General features: G+C 38.3%; 1 protein-coding gene across 3 annotated transcripts in view; it reads left to right on the top strand.

Annotated features, from left to right (window-relative positions):
* SPAG16 (sperm associated antigen 16) overlaps nt 1-20,792 on the top strand; it is a 173,518-nt gene that overhangs the window by 54,976 nt on the left and 97,750 nt on the right. For all 3 annotated transcript variants that reach the window (XM_087919614.1, XM_087919613.1, XM_087919615.1), the window contains 3 exons: nt 6,796-6,939; nt 12,456-12,641; nt 19,791-19,917. In XM_087919614.1, coding sequence (XP_087775740.1) covers nt 6,796-6,939; nt 12,456-12,641; nt 19,791-19,917 — 457 coding nt within the window. The remainder of the gene's footprint in view (nt 1-6,795; nt 6,940-12,455; nt 12,642-19,790; nt 19,918-20,792) is intronic.

Here is a 20,792-nt window from a genome sequence, read left to right as displayed (position 1 = left end):
AGAGAGGCAACTGCCTTTAGAGACTGATATGAGTTAGGAGGAAGAACAGCTGGGGCCTGTGACAGACACATGTATGTACAGAGCTGCTAGGAGAGGGGAACAACAGAGGTCAGGGAGTCGACTCAGGAAGCAAAGCACACGTGGACACTGGCTGGGAAAATAAATAGAAGGAAAGGGGAGTGGTTGTCGGAGGAGACAACAGTTCATTTTTATGAAGACTTTGCTCATTCTGTTTCGTGCCACAGAGACTGCTTGCCAGAACTTAATTTGCAGCCTTTTAGCTGGGAACTCATGGCCTTGTAATTATCTCAAGGAAATGATAAGGTCTGTTGCTGCTGTTAACTCTTTGAACGACTATTGCCTGGACTTTTCAGAGGGTGAATGCAATTATTTCACAAGAGGTAAAGAGGGGTTTTTCATGACAAGGAGTCTGTTTCTTGCTTCTGCTAAAGCTGGATCAGAACATGCTTGCCGTGCTAAATAGCCCCTCCCGATGCAGCCCATTAAGAGAGGCAGGGCCTTTTCTCCATCAATCTGGCAGATCTCCACCTCTCTGCTCTGTGCTCTCTAGCAACTACCAAGGCCAGTAGCTCCTCCGCTCTTCCTCATTGGCCTGCGAGCTCTCCCCAGCTGAGGCATGTTCTGCCGCAGTTCAGAGTCAGTACTATCAGACATGCCAGGAATGCTCTCATACTCCCATGAGGCCTTTGAGGAAGTTGTGGAGGAGCCATCGTCCACAGGCGACATCACACTATATTATACTGTACTATCTTATTGCCTAAATAAGACAAAGTGCATCAGTGTGAATTGTCTTACTAAGCAGACTCACAGCCACATCACCCATCCTTAATAAATGTATTTAATAATAATGTCAGGAGAATTTGGCTAACCTGTGTATTTTGATATTAAATATCAATTTAATATTTTTTGCTAATTGCTTTTTTAAAGTCATGCTTGAAGAGAATTAAATTTTTCATTTCATTATAAATGCACAGGTAAATGTAAAAGTGACCTCTGAATAGTTGCTTCATGATAAGAATCAGTTTTATGCTCAAGAAAGGTAGAAAGTACCTGGCTTGGTTGGCGTGGCAGGGGAAGGATACTGCTTATATAACCTGAAATACACCATGTCAAAGTACTTTCATTTGAGCCTACAAAACCATGTATTTTGAATCATTAGTAGAGTTGTGCTTATTTTGAAAACTATTCATTAAAAAAACTATCTTTTGGTGTACATTAAAGAAGACCTTGTTTCAGGCTTCTCTGCTGACTAAAAAAAAACCTGTTGCTGGTTTAAGAAGTCCATTTATTAAAGTTAATGCGGTTTTTAAAGAAAAAGCACCAGCAAAGTGTTTTCATGATCAAGTGAAAATTTGAAAAAAATACTTATTTAATGAATTACAGAGAGTTGCTGCACTTAAGTGATGCCTGAAGTATTTCATGCAAAGCTTGCAAAGCCGTAAGAAAACTCTGTCTAAAGATGAAATTAAGCTTTTTAACAATGTTAAATAAAACATCAAATTAATGTTACATGCTTAGTACTTCTTGGGGAATTAATGTGATCCAGAGGTGGTATTCAGCAGGTTCTGACCAGTTCTGGAGAACCGGTAGCAGAAATTTTGAGTAGTTCGGAGAACCAGCAAATGCCACCTCCGACTGGAGATTTTACAGTATCCTTCCCCTGCCACGCCAACCAAGCCAGGCCCACAGAACCGGTAATAAAAATTTTTAAATCCAACCACAGATGTAATCTCTTATTTCAAGAGGCAACTTTAGCATACTTATGTCACTTCCTCACCCCCCAGCTACTAATTAAGTAGTATTTGCTTCTAGTTGTACAATTTTTGAGCAACTTTAACATTCCTAATGAATAAGGAATAACTTTAGCATTCCTAAGGAATAAAGAATAAGGGCGTGCATAAGCTCACCAACGTGCCTACCGTCCCTGTCCTATTGTTTCTTTTATTTTGTTTTTATTTTTCTTATATGTATCCATGTATTCATAACTATGTTTTTATTTATACCTATTATCTTGCAAGCAATTGACAAACCAAATAAATAAAATAAATAAATAAATAACTTTTATTAGACTAAAGAGAAGAGAGGAGCAATAAGGGGACTGGATTAGGGGGCTGGAGACTAAAACATATGAAGAACGGTTACAGGAACCGGGCTTGGCTAGTCTAGTGAAGAGAAGGACCAGGGGAGACAGGGGAGCAGTCTTCCAATATTTGAGGGGCTGCCACAGAGAGGAAAGAGTCAAGCTATTTTCTAAAATGCCTGAAGGCTAGATAAGGAATAATGGATTGAAACTGAACAAGGAGAGATTTAACCTGGAAATAAGGAGAAATTTTCTGACAGTCCGAACAATCAACCAGTGGAACAGCTTGCCCTCAGAAGTTGTGGGAGCTTCATCATTGGAGGCTTTCAAGAAGAGATTAAACTGCCATTTGTCAGAAATGGTATAGGGTCTCCTGCTTGGGTGGGGGTTGGACTAGATGACCTACAAGATCCCTTCCAACTCTGTGAATCTGTAATCTCTAAGAATTGCACATCCTACATTATATTCTAATAGCAAGTGATTATTTTGTCTGATATATTTTACTTGCAATTTTCAACCATCCAACTTGGTAAACATTATAAGCTTTTAAGGAAGAAATTCTACTTTTTTAATGAAAAAATAAGGTTTTTAAGTATAAAGAATGACAGCATTCATTGTTTGGGAAGTGAAGTATATTTGGGGTATTGTTTTAAATACTGTATACAATGTATTCTAAACATTTTAAATATGATATGGTTAAATCTTAAACTTGTATATAATTATATGTTTCACATTAAGAATTTGAGCATTAGAAAAAAGCGAAACATGAGAGAAAATATTTTAATTCATTTATTAAAATTCTAGAGACAACTTAGGCAGCTTACAAACAAAATACCATGTGATGTTAAAATTCTTGTTTTTAATGAAAACTAAATCTAAGTGTAATAAAATAACCTGGAACAAGCAGGTATCTGGAGTTATAGATATAATGTCAGAAAAAGTAAAGCTCAGATTGAACAGAGGTTGGCAAAGAATAACAAGAAAGTGCAGATTATGTTTAAAAATTTAAGAAAGAAACAAGAATTCATGTAGCAACTGCTCAGAGAAGATGAGAAAATAGGTAAAAAAAATAAGAAAGATCTTATACAGTTGCTGGTTGCAAATTTGTGGGAGATCAGGCAACCAATATCCTCTCTCTCTCTTTTCTTGTGCTGCACTAACTGCAACTACAATTATTCAGTTACGTCTGCCACTTAAAGCCAATGATAACTTCTGTGGGCACCACTGTAGAGAGCTAGACAATTTTTATTTTTCCTCAGTCTTCTCCATGAAAAGAGAATCCTTTACCAGGCAATCTTGAAGATTAGGTTTGAAGTTTGAGATTGAAAGAAATATACTCATGGAATAGATAGATAGACATATATACATACGTGTGTGTGTGTGTGTTTGTGTGTGTGTGTATTTGAATGAGCTTTGTTTGTTTTACTCTGAAAGAGTATAAATCTTCAGGTGGATCCTGAAGGATGGTTTTTGAGAAATATATAATCTTTTAAAAATTATGCAAAACTGGTGATTACAGATTAACAGAGTTGGAAAGGACCTTGTAGGTCACATAGTCCAATCCTCCACCCAAGCAGGAAACCCTACACCATTTCTGACAAATGGCAGTCCAATCTCTTCTTGAAAGTCTCAAGTGATGAAGTTCCCTCAATTTCCAAGGGCAAGCTATTCCATTGGTTGATTGTTCTCACTTTCAGAAAATTTCTCCTTATTTCCAGGTTAAATCTCTCCTTGTTCAGTTTCCATCCATTATTCCTTGTCTGGCCTACAGGGGCTTTAGAAAATAGCTCTTAGCTATTCAGCCGAATTCCAGAAAGAAAAGGAAACAAAGCTCTCATAGCAACTATAAAATGAGTCTTTGTTCGTCCATATACTGCTCCGGATTCGGGTAACAACCAGCATCTAGATGATAGTAAAGTCAGCTCTGGCGCACCTCGCAGCCAGAGCTGTATTTATACACCAGATAATAATGTAATGAATTTATCCACTGTCTGGTGAACAGTACTGCTTAATTTCTGGTCACTATGTAACCCCCAGATACTGTGCATTCGTCCGTTAATTATCCACCCTCCTTTACCATACCCTCGCCACGTTATACTCTCCATAGCCCATCAATCCCCCTGTGCCCGCCCAGTGAATATCCATCCACTGATGTCATTATTTTAATGGTCAGCATGTTCATTGTTCTCCTATAGTCGCCCACGACTTGTAATAGTTCAGTGTCTGACATCATCAGGGCTCGTTGTCAATCTCCATTGGCAATTCCGAACCCCGTGTCGGTTGGCTAGCAGGTACTTCCTAACACGATAGAATATTCAGACGCAGTGGAACGCTCGGTGTCACGGCTCCAGCATGCCGTGGGGACATGACAATAGCAGGACCCCTTCCTCTCTGTGGCAGCCCCTCAAATATTGGAACACTGCTATTATGTCTCCCCTGGTCCTTCTCTTCTCTAGACTAGCCAGACCCAGTTCCTGTAACCGTTTTTCATATGTTTTAGTCTCCAGTCCCCTAATCATCCTGGTTGCCCTTCTCTGCACTTTTTCAAGAGCCTCAACATCTTTTTTTATTGTGTGGTGACCAAAACTGGATGCAGTATTCTAGGTGTGGTCTTACCAAGGCTTTATAAAGTGGTATTAGTACCTCACTTGATCTTGATTGTATCCCTCTGTTAATGCAATTTAGGATTGCATTGGCTTTTTGGCTGCTGCTGCACACTGCTGGTTCATATTTAACAGGTTGTCCACTGAGCCTCCAAGATCCCTCTTACTGTTACTGCTATTAAGTCTGATTTCATCCAATCTATATGTGTATTTTGGTTTTTCTTGTCTAAGTGTAAGACTTTACTGTTCTCTACATTGAATTTCCTTTTGTTGGATAGGGCCCAGTATTCAAGTCTGTCAAGATCCATCTGGATCTTGAGCCTATCTTCTAGGGTGTTAGTTATTCCTGCCAGCTTAGTATCATCTGCAAATTTGGTAAGTTCTCCTTCTATTCCCTCATCAAAGTCATTTATGAAGATATTGAAGAATACTGGGCCTAAGATGGAACCTTGTGGCACCCTACTACTTACATCCCTCCATGTAGATTTAGACCCATTAAGGACTACTTGTTGAGTATGGTTTGTCAGCCATTTGCGAATCCATCTGAAGGTGATGCTATCTATCTCACTTTTTTGTAGCTTACCAAGAAGTAGGTTGTGGTCTACTTTGTCAAATGCCTTGCTGAAGTCTAAGTATATTATGCCCACAGTATTTCGCTGGTCTACTAATTTAGTCACTATGTTGAAGAATGCTTTCTCTCTGTTGCCTGTTACTTCCTTGCCCTCTTCTCTCTTTAGTGGACTGACCGTTTTCTTGATTTTTTTCTTGTTACTTATATATTGGAAGAAACTTTTTAAAATTATCTTTGACTTTTGTTGTAAGTCTTTGTTCGTTCTGAGCCTTTGCTTTTCTGACTTCGTCTTTGCAGATTCTGGCTGTCTGCTGATATTCTGCCTTAGTTTTGTGTCCCTCTTTCCATTTTTTGTACTTGTCCTTTTTGTCTTTCAATTTGTCAGAGAGATCTTTGTCCAGTCATGCTGGTTCCATATTGGATTTCTTGTTTTTCTTTTTCAGTGGTATTGTGCTGATCTGGGCTTTTATGATTGTACTTTTCAGAGTTTCCCAAGCTTCTTGAGTCATTTTCATCTTTAGGATTTTAATCCAAGCAATCTTTCCCAAGTTCTCTCTGAGTTTATTAAAATCAGCTCTTTTAAAATCTAAGACTCTGGTGTCATTATGTTCTATTGCTTGTGTTTGTGTTATGTTGAATTCTAGTATGACATGCTCACTCTCACCCAAGGTTCCTGCAGGTTCAACTCCCTCTATCACTTCTTCTCTGTTTGTAAGAATTAAGTCTAGTATGGGTATCCCTCTAGTTCCCTCCTCTATCTTTTGGATAACAAAGTTGTCAACTAGCTTGCTTAGGAATCTACTTGATTTCTCACTTGGTGCAGAATTAGTTTTCCAATTAATTGTAGTGTGTTTCCTGCATGTTGTATAGTAATCCAAATGCCTTTATTGATCATTTCATGTTATCTCCTGAAGCACATATGTTATTACATTAAGAGCAACAGTTTTCTGTTTACTGTTCTGACAAAATTGTGATAATTTTCCCCTTTTGCTATTTTTGTTACAGGGAAGTTACATGTATATTTCTATGTGTAACAGTGCGTGAAAAGAAAATATTAATTTTATAAAAGGGCTACTTTTATAATGTATGTCTGTGCATATATCTGCCAAAAACAGATTCCAATAAACAGTAGGACCAAGAAAAAAAAGGAACTGGTATTAGTTTTTGTTCTCTGAATAAAAAATGATAATAGTTAAAAAACTGGAGTGAAAGAGCTCAGAAACTAACATTACTTAGGTTCTGTTTCCGATTCTTTGCTGAGTTAACTTCTGCTCTCAAAAAGGCTTTTTCTAGCATGACATATCATAATATGGGAACAAAGCTAGAAATAAGATCAACACAGAAGATCTTTAGATGTAAAAAGCCCAACCCCATCTTCACTTTCTCAAATTAGCAACCTTTGGAGCAAACTATTGTATTTACCAGAAAGAAACATGACCCTGAATTCCAAACTACACCCAAATCAATATGCTCCTTTTTGTTCAGTTTTAATCTTCACTTTCTCTCTTTACTCCTTACAGCTTGGCTTTGCATCCAAGAAAAGATATTGTTGTCACTGGAAGTGATGATCGCTTATGGAAAATGTGGGCCTTTCCTAATGGGAACATTATCCTGAAGGGTGAAGGTCACACAGATTGGCTTTCTGGATGCTGCTTTCATCCAAGGTAAGTAAAAATAGTGCTGGAAACCAGCATTGATTCTTTTGGGTCTTAACCTGTTAAAAGTGATTACTTTCAGTACATTGTAAATTTTAGTCCACATGCTTCTATATCAGATTTCCAGGTCTCATCTAATTTAATCTTTTAGTTTTTAGATACATGTGGATGTCCATTTTATTTTAATGTCAATTTTATTTTTGTCATTGGTATTTTCTCTAGATTCTTAAATAAGCACAGACACCAGAACAAATTTACACAATTTAGATTTCAGTCCATAAATAAAATATTCTCTGTACTGCAGCAAATCTCTCTGATCCTAGCTTGCTGTCCAAATTCACTAAACGTCTGTCTGGTTGCTATCAGCTGGAACTTTCCTATTATCTAGCCTTCAAGGAGGAAAACATAAATGCACTGTGATAAATATAAAATTAAGACTGTTTCCCCCTTTTATAAAGACCTCCTGAGAGGGGAAAATCTACTTTCCTGGTTGTCCTCTTAGCATTTTATTTTCCTGGGCTTCAGATTTTCTATTCCTCATTATAGGCCAGCTACTTTCCATTAATGTTTTCAATGCCTGAATTGCCTGAAATGGAAATTTCTCTACTTTTTCCTTTAACTTAAAAAAAGTATAGTTCTCCAACTTAGCATGTTGTTGGCATCATGTTGTGGAAGTCATTTGTGTACTTCTAGAAAGTTTTTCAACTTTCCACAGGGCTATGGTCCTAAAACTCTCTAGTAGGCTTTAATGCAATTGTGGACTTAGTGTGGATACCAGTGTGGATACCAACCAGGTTGCATACGAAAATAATAGAATTGAAGTACCAAAGTATATGTATTATAGGAGACTTTAATGCAGTTGTAGACTCAAAACTGGATTATAAAACTAGAAAAACAAATAAGAATGCTAGGAAAATACTTCCAAAAGCCCTCTTTAAAATGGTGGAAGAACTAAATATTCAAGATGTTTGGAGAGAGACTTATCCCAAGAAAGAATAATATTCATTTTATTCAAATAGAAGTTCATGGAGATAACAGATTAAGTGATGACGATCCCACAACTTCCAAGGGCAAGCTTTTCCATTGGTTGATTGTCAAGTTTCTCCTTATTTCCAGGTTAAATCTCTCCTTGTTCAGTTTCCATCCGTTATTCCTTGTCTGGCCTACAGGTGCCTTGGAAAATAGCTTGACCTATTCCTCTCTGTGGCTGCCCCTCAAATATTGAAACACTGCTATCATGTCTCCCCTAGTCCTTCTCTTCACTAAACTAGCCATGCCCAGTTCCTGTAACCGTTCTTCATATGTTTTAGTCTCCAGTCCCCAAATCATCCTGGTTGCTCTTCTCTGTACTTTTTCTAGAGTCTCAACATCTTTTTTATAATGTGGTGACCAAAACTGGATGCAGTACTCTAGGTGTGGTCTTACTAAGGCTTTATAGAGTAGTATTAGGACCTCACTTGATCTCAATTGTGGCAGGATTGAAAATAAACAGAGAAAAAAACCAAAATTTTAGTAAAGAATATCACAGATAAGCAGAAAAAAGAGTTAATGAAGAGATTAGATATTCAGATTACCAAGAAGGTAAAATACATAGGGATCCAATTGACAGCTAAATGTGTAACAATTAAAGAAGATAATTATTATAAATTGATACAAAAAATTAAGGTGGATTTGGAAAAATGGAAAGGTCTGCAACTATCGCTAATGGGAAGGATAGCTACAATTAAAATGAATATATTACAGAGATTATTGTATTTGTTGCAAACAGTCCCAATAAAGCTGGAAAATATATTTTGAGGATCTTAACAAAATAATATTAAAATATATATGGCAAAGGAAAAAAGCAGGAATTAATTTAAAAATATTACAGGATACAAGAACAAGTGGAGGTTTTAGACTGCCAAACTGGGAATTATACTACCAGGCCACGGTGTTAACATGGATGAAAGAATTGATTGCACTGAGGAATACAAGATTATTGACTCTGAAGGGACATGATTTGCAATTGGGTTGGCATGCCTTCCCATGGTATGGAAAAAACAAGATACATGGTTAGTTTCAAAGACGTATAAGAAATGCTTTATTGTTAGTATGGGAGAAAATCAGAGAACAGCACTATTTGAAAATACCAGTTTGGCTTTTGACAATGGAAGAGCACTTATTATTCCAAACATTTTCAATATGGGAAATATCATTAGATATAAAGATATTTTGAATGAAAAGGGTGAGCTTAAAACTAAATAAGAATTGGGTGAGCAAGGGATCGATGTGGTTTGGTATTCACACATGCAAATACAATCTAGATATGAAAAAGATGCTAAATTATATGGTTTCTATAGAGAACTGACAGAATTGAATAAGATACTAACAGGACAGAAGAAGATTGATAAAAATATATTTGTTTGTATATTTATTTGTTGGGTATTAAATTAAAAGAGGAACAAGTGAAGGAGAAAATGAAAGCATGGGCAAAAAACTTTGGCTATACAATAGAACTAGATAAATGGCAGAAATTATGGGATAGAAATTATAAGTTAACAATGTCAACTGCATATAAAGAAAACTTGTATAAAGTGTTTTATAGATGGCATTTAGCCCGGCGAGGTTGGCAAGGATGTTTAAAGATAAATCAGCCAAATGTTGGAAATGCCACCAGACACCTGGGTCATATTATCATATGTCGTGGACATGTGTAGGATATTGGACAAAAATACGAAGAAAGATTACAAGAATTGGGTATGTCTAGTATAATGTAAAGAAGGTCTAGATAGCACTGTTCCAATATTGAAAGGCTTCTAAAAATAGCAACCGTTCATTGTATATTTTAGCCTCCACTCATCTAATCATTTTTGTCGCTCTTCTCTGCAATCTTTCCAAAGCTTCAACATCTTTTTTTATATTGTAGTGACCAGAATTCGATGTAGTATTGCAAGGTTGATCTTATTAAGGCTTTGTAAAGGGGTACTAGAAGTTCATATCATTTTGGTTCTATTCCTTTATGCCAGTAACTGTCAATAACTGCGAGAGGGAACTTGGAGTGCTAGTGGACAATCACTTAAATATGAGTCAACAATGTGAGGCAGCAGCCAAAAAATCTAATGCAATACTGGGCTGCATCAATAGAGAGATAGAATCAGCAACAAAAATGATGAAGTATAAAGAACGGTTGCAGAATTTGGGTATGTCTAGTAATGAAAAGAAGGACTAGGGACAACATGATAGTACTGTTCCAATATTTAAGCGGGTCAAACTATTTTCCAAAGCACCAAAAGGCAACACAAGAAACAATGGTTGGAAATTAATCAAGGAGAGAAGCAACCTAGAACTAAGGAGAAATTTCCTAATGGTGAGAGCAATTAACCAATGGAATAACTTGCCTTCAGAAGTTGTGGGTGCTCCATCACTGAAGGCTTTCAAAAAGAGACTGGAAAACCATTTGTCTGAAATGATATAGGATCTCCTGCTCAAGCAGGGGGTTGGGCTAGAAGACCACTAAGATCCCTTCCAACTCTATTATTCTATGTTCTATCTTCTATAAATGGTTAAAACAACAACCAAAACTTCACATGATCTTGATACTATTTCTCTCTTGATGCAACCAAGGATGGTATTGACATTTTTGGCAGCTGCAGCATACTGCTGGTTCTCATACTTAAAAATTATTGTTAACATTTGTTGCAGCTCTTAGTTCATTTTGAGCCTTAGCTTTCCTGATTTCATCATTGCAGATTCAGGCTATGTACTGGGATTCTGCTTTAGTTATGTGTCCCTCTTTCCATTTTTATACTAATCCTTTTTTTTTCTTTTAATTTATCGGAGAAATCTTTATGCAACCATGGTGGGTTCTTCTTGGATCTCTTGTCTTTCTCTTTTAATATAATCATCCATCCAAATCAATCCCCTACAAGATAAAGGACTCTTTATTGAAGATCGTGGACTGTACTCTACCATTCTGTCCAATAGGATGAAAGGATGAACTACATACCTAGATTAGGTCTGAGAAAGAATAATTGGCCCAATCTCATCCAGCTGTCATTTTTGCCTATGAGAAGACCAAAACCTGATCTCTCTCTACTTCCTGTCCGGTACTTTTAACCATTGTATCACATTGGATTTCATATCTATCGATAACACTACATATCTATTTATGATATTTGTCCATTTCCGTCATTTTTAAGAACACGCACATAATTCTTATAATGCCTTGAGAGTAACACTTTAAGAATAATAGTTAATAAATGGAATAAAGGGAAAATAGTTACCTAAGAGATAGAGCTGTAGAGTATGGTGATACAGGAGTAGTTTGAAGTAGTTGCAGGAACAAGTGAGTTCTTGTATATCGTTTGAGGCAGAGCATGTTGACCCACTTGGTGACTGGTATTAACTTGTTTATCAAAATAGCCTCTGTTATGTGGGAATTGCACTGATTGCCAGTAAGCCTTGAGGACCAATTTAAAAGGTCAGAATTATTTTCTCAATGCTTACTTACATGATATCATAGGAAGATCATAAAAGAAAGCAGGGCGATTGAGACCTAAATATCTGAACAATTTCTCTTCCATCCTGACCAACATTTAGGTATGCCCCTATGTGGCAATGTTTCAGATGATGATTAAAACAGTCCTCTTTCAGAGAGCATATTGATTGATTGATTGATTGATTGAATTGTCATTAGAATGCTTAATTACATTTAAGTCAACAATGGACTTATTTGTTGTTTTTAATGTTTACTTATTATTTGTTCTATGAATGGATTTTATTATTTTTATTATTTATTTATTATTTTATTGGCATTTTATATATATTGTAAACTACCTGGAGTCAGGTGGCATGTAAAGAGAATAAATGCATTCTTTTTAAATCAGACATTTGATTAAACTTCTTTTTAAATCAGATTTTTATTAAACTCCTATATGAATTATCTTATGTAACAATAGTAATTCATGCAGATTTTCATTTTTTCTTTATTTTTCCAATTTGTTAAACAAATAATTTTCAGAAAAGTGCTGATGTTTTAAGAATGTAATACTATAATGGAAATAATTTTTAAACATTAAAAGTTATGCGTATATGTGCTTGGTTTAAACTATTACACATTTTCAGTAGAAAAAAAACTCTCCTTCTTGAAAGCCTATCTTTTAAAAATGGAAACAGTCTTCTATTTATTACTGGGATATGTAAGCTGAATTCCTCTTCCATCCTCTTCCGTTTGCCCCTTACTCTGCTTTGTCTTTAATGTAGTACTTAAACAAGATTAGGCAACCTTTCCCACAGCTTCCAATCAACAGTATACTCCATTACAGAAATATAATACTTTATATTTCTACTTTATAGTAGAAATATAAAGTATTACATTTCTTCGAGCATTTGAAAATAATAGTAGTAATAGTAGTAGTAGTAGTAGTAGTAGTAGTAGTAGTATGAAAAATGGAGATTTTCATCATATTGACTTGGGAAATTTAATTAAGCAGCTGTGTAAGAACTTTCTTAAAGTTCTAAATCAGATTTATGTTTTTTAATTACAGTGGATCCAAACTTGTTACTTCAAGTGGAGACAAAACAGTTCGTTTATGGGACTTCACGAAGGGTGGGTGCATTCTGAAACTAGAAGGTCATAGCTATGCAGTGTTGGATTGTTCTTGGCATTCATGTGGTGATTTTGTTGCATCTGCCTCTATGGATGAAACAAGTAAAGTCTGGGACCTGAACAGGTACGTGGCTGTTTATAATCTGTTTATTTTTTTATATGTGTAAATTTAAATGGGGAGAAAAGGTATTTTTAGACAAAATAAACAATAATGTAGAGAACAGCTTTACTGTAATGGTTAAGGCATTAGGTTAGAAATCAGAAAAACATGACTTCTAGTCAGTGGTGGGATTCAAATTTTTTTACTACTGGTTCTGTGGCTTGGTGGGCGTGGCAGGGGAAGGATACTGTAAAATCTCCAGTCAGAGGTAGTATTTGCCGGTTTTCCGAACTACTCATAATTTCTGCCACCGATTCTCCAGAACTGGTCAGAACCTGCTGAATACCACCTCTGCTTCTAGTCCTGCCTTAGGCATAAATTCAGCTGGCTGATCTTAGGCCAATCATTTATAGGCAGTGGCAAATCACTTCTGAAGTAAATGCAGAACAGAGCAAGAATGGATCAGAATTCAGACTCTTTATCCAATACCCCTGTCTGGCCTTGATTCCCCAATTACATAGCAGGCAGAGATTAGTTTGAGAGAAGTCAGAACTACTTGATTGTGAAAGGAATTAGAACTCAAGAGTGTAGGTTGCTGTACATCACCCATCCACAATTTATTGTATCATATTGCTTTATAAAAACCATTACTTTGCAAAGGGCATTTTGATTGTCATGAAAGATTACTGCCCATTTAATGAACTCAGTATTCTATGCAGAACAATACTGTGTAAGGTACCTTAATTCCTCCTGATTTTCTCTAGTGTAAATTGCTTTTGATATATTTGAGAAATAGAGCCTTTTGTAAGTATCTCATGTCCTTTTACACCTTGTGTTTCACTTTAGTAATATACTTTAAAATACCATAATTTTCCATGTTTTTTGTTGTTTTAGTTTGAACTACCATATGTAAATAATGGCACTCATTTGGTTGTGCAGATATGAAACTTTAGGTTGGCTTATAATGATGGTTTACAGCCCTAGATGGTGAAGCTAAGAATAATTGTAGTGATCTATCCTGCTTCTTTATTTGCCCCGAAATAACTTATATGACTGACTCTTAAAAACATGTTTCATTTTTTAAGCAGATTGATCCCTTGCATACTTTTCCTATGATCAGAAGGAAGGCTTCTTAATTTTCATAGAATGTAATTGGTTTGATCTCTGACTGTAAATTAATGATGAATAATAGTATTAATAACACATGGTTAATAATAAGTAATTAAGTAAGTTGTGTACTTTGACCTGGAATACAGGACAAAGAATTTAAGATTGTTTTGTTTATTCATACTTTTGATGAAATATTCCAAGAGGTGATATAAGATGGGACTTTGTTTAACTAATTTTATGTAACTGAATGCATTTATCTAAAAGAAAGAATGTGGTTTCCCCCCTAAAATGTTATTTTTTAAAAAAAAATCTGTTGAGACTATAGTAATAGAGGCAAATATTGTAATTTCAGTCTAATCTTTTTTTGAGAGACATTGTTTTATATTCCAGGATATTTACTTTTTAAAAGCTTTATTGCTTCAATAATGTTTTTGAACATTAGTGGAATTAGAGAAACGTATCTAAATCCCACCCTCATGGGTACAGTGCGTTCAGGTATAATGTGACCCTATGTTTTGCAATTAGAAGTTTGGGAGTCTACAGTATGTACCATGAATAGGGGCTCTTATCCTTCTCCTCTGCAACGTTTCCTGGTTCCTAGTTCCTAGGATTGTCACTTGCAAAGTATCTTGCCCATATCCAGACAACTACCTGTTTTAGATACCCCCTTTGAATGCACACCTCCTGTACTTTATTGTAAAGTAACTTACCCTTCCCATATTAGAATCCAAAAGTGGGCTTCCTTTCTTTCTTTTTTTAATACTAAGGCTATGTCCATTTCCAAAGAGGCACTTTGTTTAGTTGGATATTCAAACAAATTTCCTGTTCAGAACTTTGCCACAAAACATGACAATGTCCCATTTCAACAAGATGAATAGCTTGCCATTTGGCTTCACTCATTTATCAATAGCAGGATAGCCACAGTTAGCAAGATTGATTTTATCAAAAAGCAATGTGCCCCCACAAGGTATTTCCCTGTTGAAAGTCTGCCACATTTAAGCAGATTACCTATGAACTATGAACTATAGTCAAACATATGTGTTGTGACTCGGAGGTCTGAGCCTGCCTTGTTAGAAGATACAGACTTAAGCAATGAGGAAGAGAGGGATTTGGCCTCGAGGTTTGAGCCTGCTTTGCTGGAGGACACAGACTTGAGCCAGGAGGAAGAGGAGGATTTGCCTCTGAGGTTTGAGCCTGCTTTGCTGGAGGATTCGGAATCATCTTCCTCCCCAGGACCTTCCTCCCTAGTTGTGCCTCAGGTGTCGGCAGATAATCAGGAGAGCGTAGCGGAGCCTCTGGCTGAGGATCAAACTGAGGAATGTTGGTTTGATGCAAGGCAAAGACGTAGACATAGACGTGAAATGCAACGTAAAAGGAAATGTCAAATCGGGGACTGAGATGAGAAACTGACACGCCCCTCGGGAAGAAAAAGGGGGCGTGTTAGCTCTGAATCCTCATTCGGGACAACTTGTTTATTTGGGATAGAAGCTTTGACAAATTCTCTGTGCGGTGTTTGCCTTTGATTTATGGTCTTGTTTTGTTATCGGACTTGGCAGGCAGCTTTTGGAAGACTGCCAAGGACTTCTCCAGCCAAAGGAATTTAACTCTGTCATTCCTCGTCCTGTCTGTTTATTTATATTCCTTTGGAAATTTGGACTCTCACCTCGTGGTCACCGGTGAGACAGAACACATATGTATAAGCCTTGCACATAGCCCACTTGCTCTACTACATCAGCTAGAACTGTCAATTGAAACTGTAGCTACAGGTATTCCTGAATATTTTTTTTATCTCAGCAGATGTATGGATGTGACACACTTCTACATGTGGATGTATACATGCAGAGACTACACTCACCCACCAACACACAAAAGAAGCAGAACAAAAATTATAGAAACGTTAATTGAATTAAAGAGTACTGATTGAAATTACTTGCCTTGCTGGTAAAATAAGGCATATCATTTGTAAAACACATTGGTCCTCTATTTGAATGCAGAGGAGCTTCCATCATGACAACAGTGTGACACGACTCTTATCATTTTGATGAAATCAGTAGCTCCTGTGTATCCCCTGGTTCATATGATTGGGAGCAGTGGTGGGATTCAAAATCTTTTACTACCGGTTCTGATGGGCATGGCTTGGTGGGTGTGACCATGTGACTGGGTGGGCGTGGCTTTTTTTTGCAGCCCCCACCCATTTTGGGGAGCTTCTTAGCCACAGAGGAGCCTCGGAGGGGGGTGTTTTTGCTCCCCTAAGGCTCCTCTGGGTCTCAGGAAGAAAAGGAACAGAGCATGGGAGAGGCACACAGCACCCCTCCAAGCTCCACTTTGGGAGCTTCCTAGCCTCAGAGAAGCCTCTGGGGGGACGTTTTTGCTCCCCTAAGGCTCCTCTGGGGCTCTGGAAGGCAAAAAATGGAGGGGGGGGGCTGAGCTCCTCACTCCATTTTTTGCCTTCCTGGGCCTCAGCAAGGGAAATCCTGGCACAGCTGATCTTATCTACAGCTGATTATCGGGAGGGAAAAAAAGAAAGAAATACCTTAGGCGATGTCAGCCAGGCGGGCGGGGTGAGCGAGCATTGGGTGGGAGAGCGGCCAGCCAGAACGTACTACCGGTTCGGTGACCCATGCCAAATTCTTGCTACTGGTTCGCCCGATTCGGTGCGAACCGGCTGAATACCACCACTGAAACAGCCTTATTCTGGTGTTTTTGTGCTGTTCTAAATGCTCAGTTATTTTTTTCTTTCAATTCTTTTACTTCTTTAGTTAGAACTTTGTTCTTCATGAGGCAGAGGAGTGGGTTCCTGGTTTCCAAATGAAAACAATTGTATATCTCTGCTGGACTCCTCTACTACCAACTCCTCCTGATTTGCTTCTCTATTCTGAGTTACTTCTGACAAGTTTTTGATTTTTTTTTGCCCTGGATGAACCTTTGCAGTTGTTCTAATTCTGCATCTGTGAATACTTTATTTTGTATTATAAATTGATGTTGATCTGCTAACCTCTGTTCTTTTATTTCTGATTCTGATGTTGTTCTTTCCAGAACTGGTGCATTCATTTCAAATATCCTCTTCTTGCTTTGTATTAGCAGATCATTATTTCTTTGATTTCAATCTGCTAAAGACCTTTTCTTCCAGTAATTCTGTAGCTGCTGGCCCTGGTTGCTCAGTTGAGACATGTAGCCCATTTTTTTACCAGATATCCAGGAACTCCAACATCTAGTGTGGACCTTGGTTGACATCTGAGCCAATATGGCTTTCTGAAATTTATATCTCACCATATTTTTCATGGGAGTGACACTCTGAATCTGACTTCTCTGATGAGACCTGTCTAGTATGGTTGAACCTCTGGCATGGCTCTCATCTTCCTCAGAGCACACAAGCCCCACAACCACTTCAAGGTAGTGCCTCACTGGGAGATTATTATTGTTGTTGTTATTTGCAGTCAGCCATATGTTCAGACTGGGTTTGGCATTTTTGGCTGTTTATCGAGTCCTTTCAATATTTATTTTAACATTATATAACATTACACATTAAAGTATATCAAGAAAAAACAGGAAGTACCTGTTGTAATTAAGATAGATTGTTTATTAGAGCAAAAGATAGGTGTGCAGGAGAAGATCACCAGGCCTGAGCCTCAGCCAAGTTCCTAGGATGAGAGTAGGAGTTGAGTGTCCTGGGCAAAAGTTGCCTTCTTGGTGGCAGACTAGTGCCACCCAATTACTGCCATATTCTTTGGCCTGCAAACCTGCCAATTGTGCTTGCAGAAACCGAGGAGGGCCATGCTCTATCCCTTTAAAGAGTTTGCTGACCCCTAATAATAGAATCCAACCATAAACCTCAGTCCAATAATTAGGGCAGAAATTTTTATTTGTTCCAGAGATGGCAGTGGCAGAGTGTGGCATAGTGGATATAAAAGGAAACAAAGCCCTTCATTTCCATTTTTAAAGATTTCAGGATTGTTTTCAGAATAGGTTTCAGGTTTCAGGATTCTTAGCTATATATTGTATGATTTTAAAAATAAATTAAAAATACTTGGGGAGAATTGAATCCCTGCAATAATGTTCAGAAATGATTGGCTATCTTTCTGTATTGGAGGTGTAATATGTCAGTCCTATATTCTAGACTGCAGTAGTCACAGGACTGGCCCTTTGGTCATCCCAAAGTAGCTGCTTCTCCACCCTGGTGCACTGGCCTGCCATGGACTGGAGGAGCTGCTCTGGGATGACCAAAGGATCAATCTGGTGACTATTGCAGCTCTGGAATATGAGACTGACTTTACCACCAACGTCAGCAAGACACTCCGGGGCAGATTTCCCTACCCCACCATTGGTCTTACCTTCCAGTTCCAGCTTGCATGGCTCTACTCAAGGTAAGATTTACGCTCAGTCGAAGGGTGAGGCCAGTGGATGGTCGGGCCATGTGGGCGGTGCAGACTTGCATTCCTCTGCAGCCTGGATTAATTGCTTTGGGGGAGTGTTTGGGGGGGCATTTCTCTGCGGACCACCAACATTTTCTCGAGACCACCAGTGGTCTCCAGCCCACTGGTTGGTGACCACTGATATGGACGGAACTTTAGTGCATTAAGCATTTCCTTATTAGTTAGATATCTTGGATTGCAATTGTGCATTCCTGGAAGGATGTAGCAAAATTAATTAAACTAAGCCTTTAAATGCTTGCTGTCTACTCAAGAAGAGAAAAAAATCAAATAATATGATTCCTAATTTAAAAGTGTAGAATGGCAGCAGAACTTTGAATATAGTACCTTCATTGTTTTTTCCTGTATTTCCTTTTTGTCTTTGTTTTAGTTTTTGTCTGCTTATTCACCTTTCTCTTGGTTTGTTTCCATGCCATGCTAATTTGCTTTGAATTTTCTTATTTTACATTTGTTCTTTTTAAGAACATAGTTTATATCAATTTATCATATATATTAGCTCAGTGGTAGGATCCATCTAATTTAACAACCGGTTCTAATGACTGGGTGGGCATGGCTGGGAGGAGGGCATGTGACTGAGTGGGCATGACCAATTTGATGTCACTCATGGCAAGGTGGGGCGGCGCAGGCAGACCAAAGTAGCAGTGGCTGGAGCATTGGACTTAGCTTTGTGCAGCAACAGCAACAGTGATTCTCTGACACCTCATCTCTTGCTGAGTCTCACTGCCTGACAGGGGTTTAAAAAATATTTTTGCAGCAGGAAACGGTGGGCGGCTACTTCCGGCCTTCGTTGGTGCAGCTGGGCACAACTCCACCCTGAGACACTGGCCTGCTTCCGCTACCTCTTTTCCAGCGCGAGGGGCCTCCAGCCACTGCTCTTTTCCAGCGCCTAAGTTCAGGCCAGCAAAGAGATAGTGGCTGGAGGCTCCACACACTAGCTAAGAAGCAGCAGCTGCTGCCTTGGTTCAGGCCAGCAAAGAAATGGAGGCTGGCAGCTGCTTACACCAGCAAAGTCTCACTGCTGGAGGCTGCTTGTACTGGCAAAGAGATGGTGGCTGGAGACCCCTTGTGCTGGCAAAGAGGTGGCGGCTAGAGACACTTTCCAATGGCAAAGAGGCAATGGTTGCCACCTTGGTTCAGGCCAGCAAAGAGGCAGTGGCTTCTGCCTCGGTTCAGGCTGGCAAAGAGGCCGGGCAAAGGCAGGCAAGTGGGCTGGGCCGCAGGGACCATATGGCCAAGGCAAGTGAACTAGCGAGCAAGGGTGCCAGAGAGCAGCAGCTGCTATGATGCCAAGGCAGGCGAGGCAAGTTAAGGGGTGACTGGGAGGGTCGGGGGGGGGGCAGCCAATGGTGCAATTAGCCGATTCTCTGAACTGTGCAAAATCTTAACCAGTTTGCCTGAACCAGTCCGAACCAGCTGAATCCCACTTCTGTATTAGCTGCTACATTATTAATATGTAATGTCTTTCAAGAACTTTTAACCATGATGTTTCTAACATTTAATAAATAATTGAATATAAATATTGGGGAGAAATTTATTGTCCATTTGAGCTTTGTTGATGCCAACTCACATTGTCCTTTGATTTTGTTAATTCATTTCACAATTGCTCAAGATATTTAAATGCATTACTTTACAGTGAACGATGCAGGTATACCTTGCGTGGCCACAAGGATTCAGTAAACAGCATCGAGTTCTTTCCTTTCTCCAATATTATTCTCACCAGCTCTGCAGACAAGACTTTATCTCTGTGGGATGCCAGAACGGTAAGTAGGCTTTGGGATGTATTACTAATTCATGTAAACTGGACAAGTTCAATGGTTGCTTAATGGGCAAAAATTAAATCTGTTTCTATAACAAATCAGGTTCTGGACAGAAATTGTGTGATTACAGAGATGTATTTGGGTTCTACTGAGTGTTACATGGATCATAATTTTATAGGATATATTATTTCCAAACATTTAGTTTGAATTGTTGTAATTTATGGTAAGCTAGTCCAGGGGTCTCCAACCTTGGCAACTTTAAGCCTGGAGGACTTCAACTCCCATGAAGTCCTTCAGGCTTAAAGTTGCCAAGGTTGGAGACCCCTGGGCTAGATCATATATTTTTGTGATGTCTTGAAATGCTCATTTCTGTTAGTCTTTAACATCTTTGCAAGGTAAATAGTGAATGGTGACATCCAATTTGAAAAAAGCTAATTATCTAAATCTAAAATGGCCTAACATCAATACCCAGGAAGATACTGGAAAAGATAACAATAAAAAAAACAGATCGCCAACATCTAGAAACGAGTAAAGTCATAACTAGAAGTCAGCGTGGGTTTGTTAAAAACAGATCATGTCAAACCAAACTTATTTCATTCTTCAACATAATGACTAAATTAGTAGACCAGCAAAATACTGTGGGCATAATATTACTTAGACAGCAGGCATTCAACAAAGTATACCACAACCTACTTCTTGGTAAGCTAGCTAAAAGTGAGATAGCTAGCATCTCCACCAGATGGATTCGTAACTGGCTGACAAACCATACTCAACGAGTAGTCCTTAATGGAGGAAAGTAAGCAGTGGGATACCACAAGGTTCTGTCTTAGGCCCAGTATTCTTCAATATCTTCATAAACGACTTAGATGAGGGAAGAG

Source organism: Pseudonaja textilis, chromosome 1 (genome assembly GCF_049901715.1).
Source record: "Pseudonaja textilis isolate UNSWEBS1 chromosome 1, rPseTex1.2, whole genome shotgun sequence".
NCBI lineage: Eukaryota > Metazoa > Chordata > Lepidosauria > Squamata > Elapidae > Pseudonaja > Pseudonaja textilis.
Note: the sequence above shows the minus strand (reverse complement) of the source record. Positions and strands in the feature narration are given on the sequence as shown.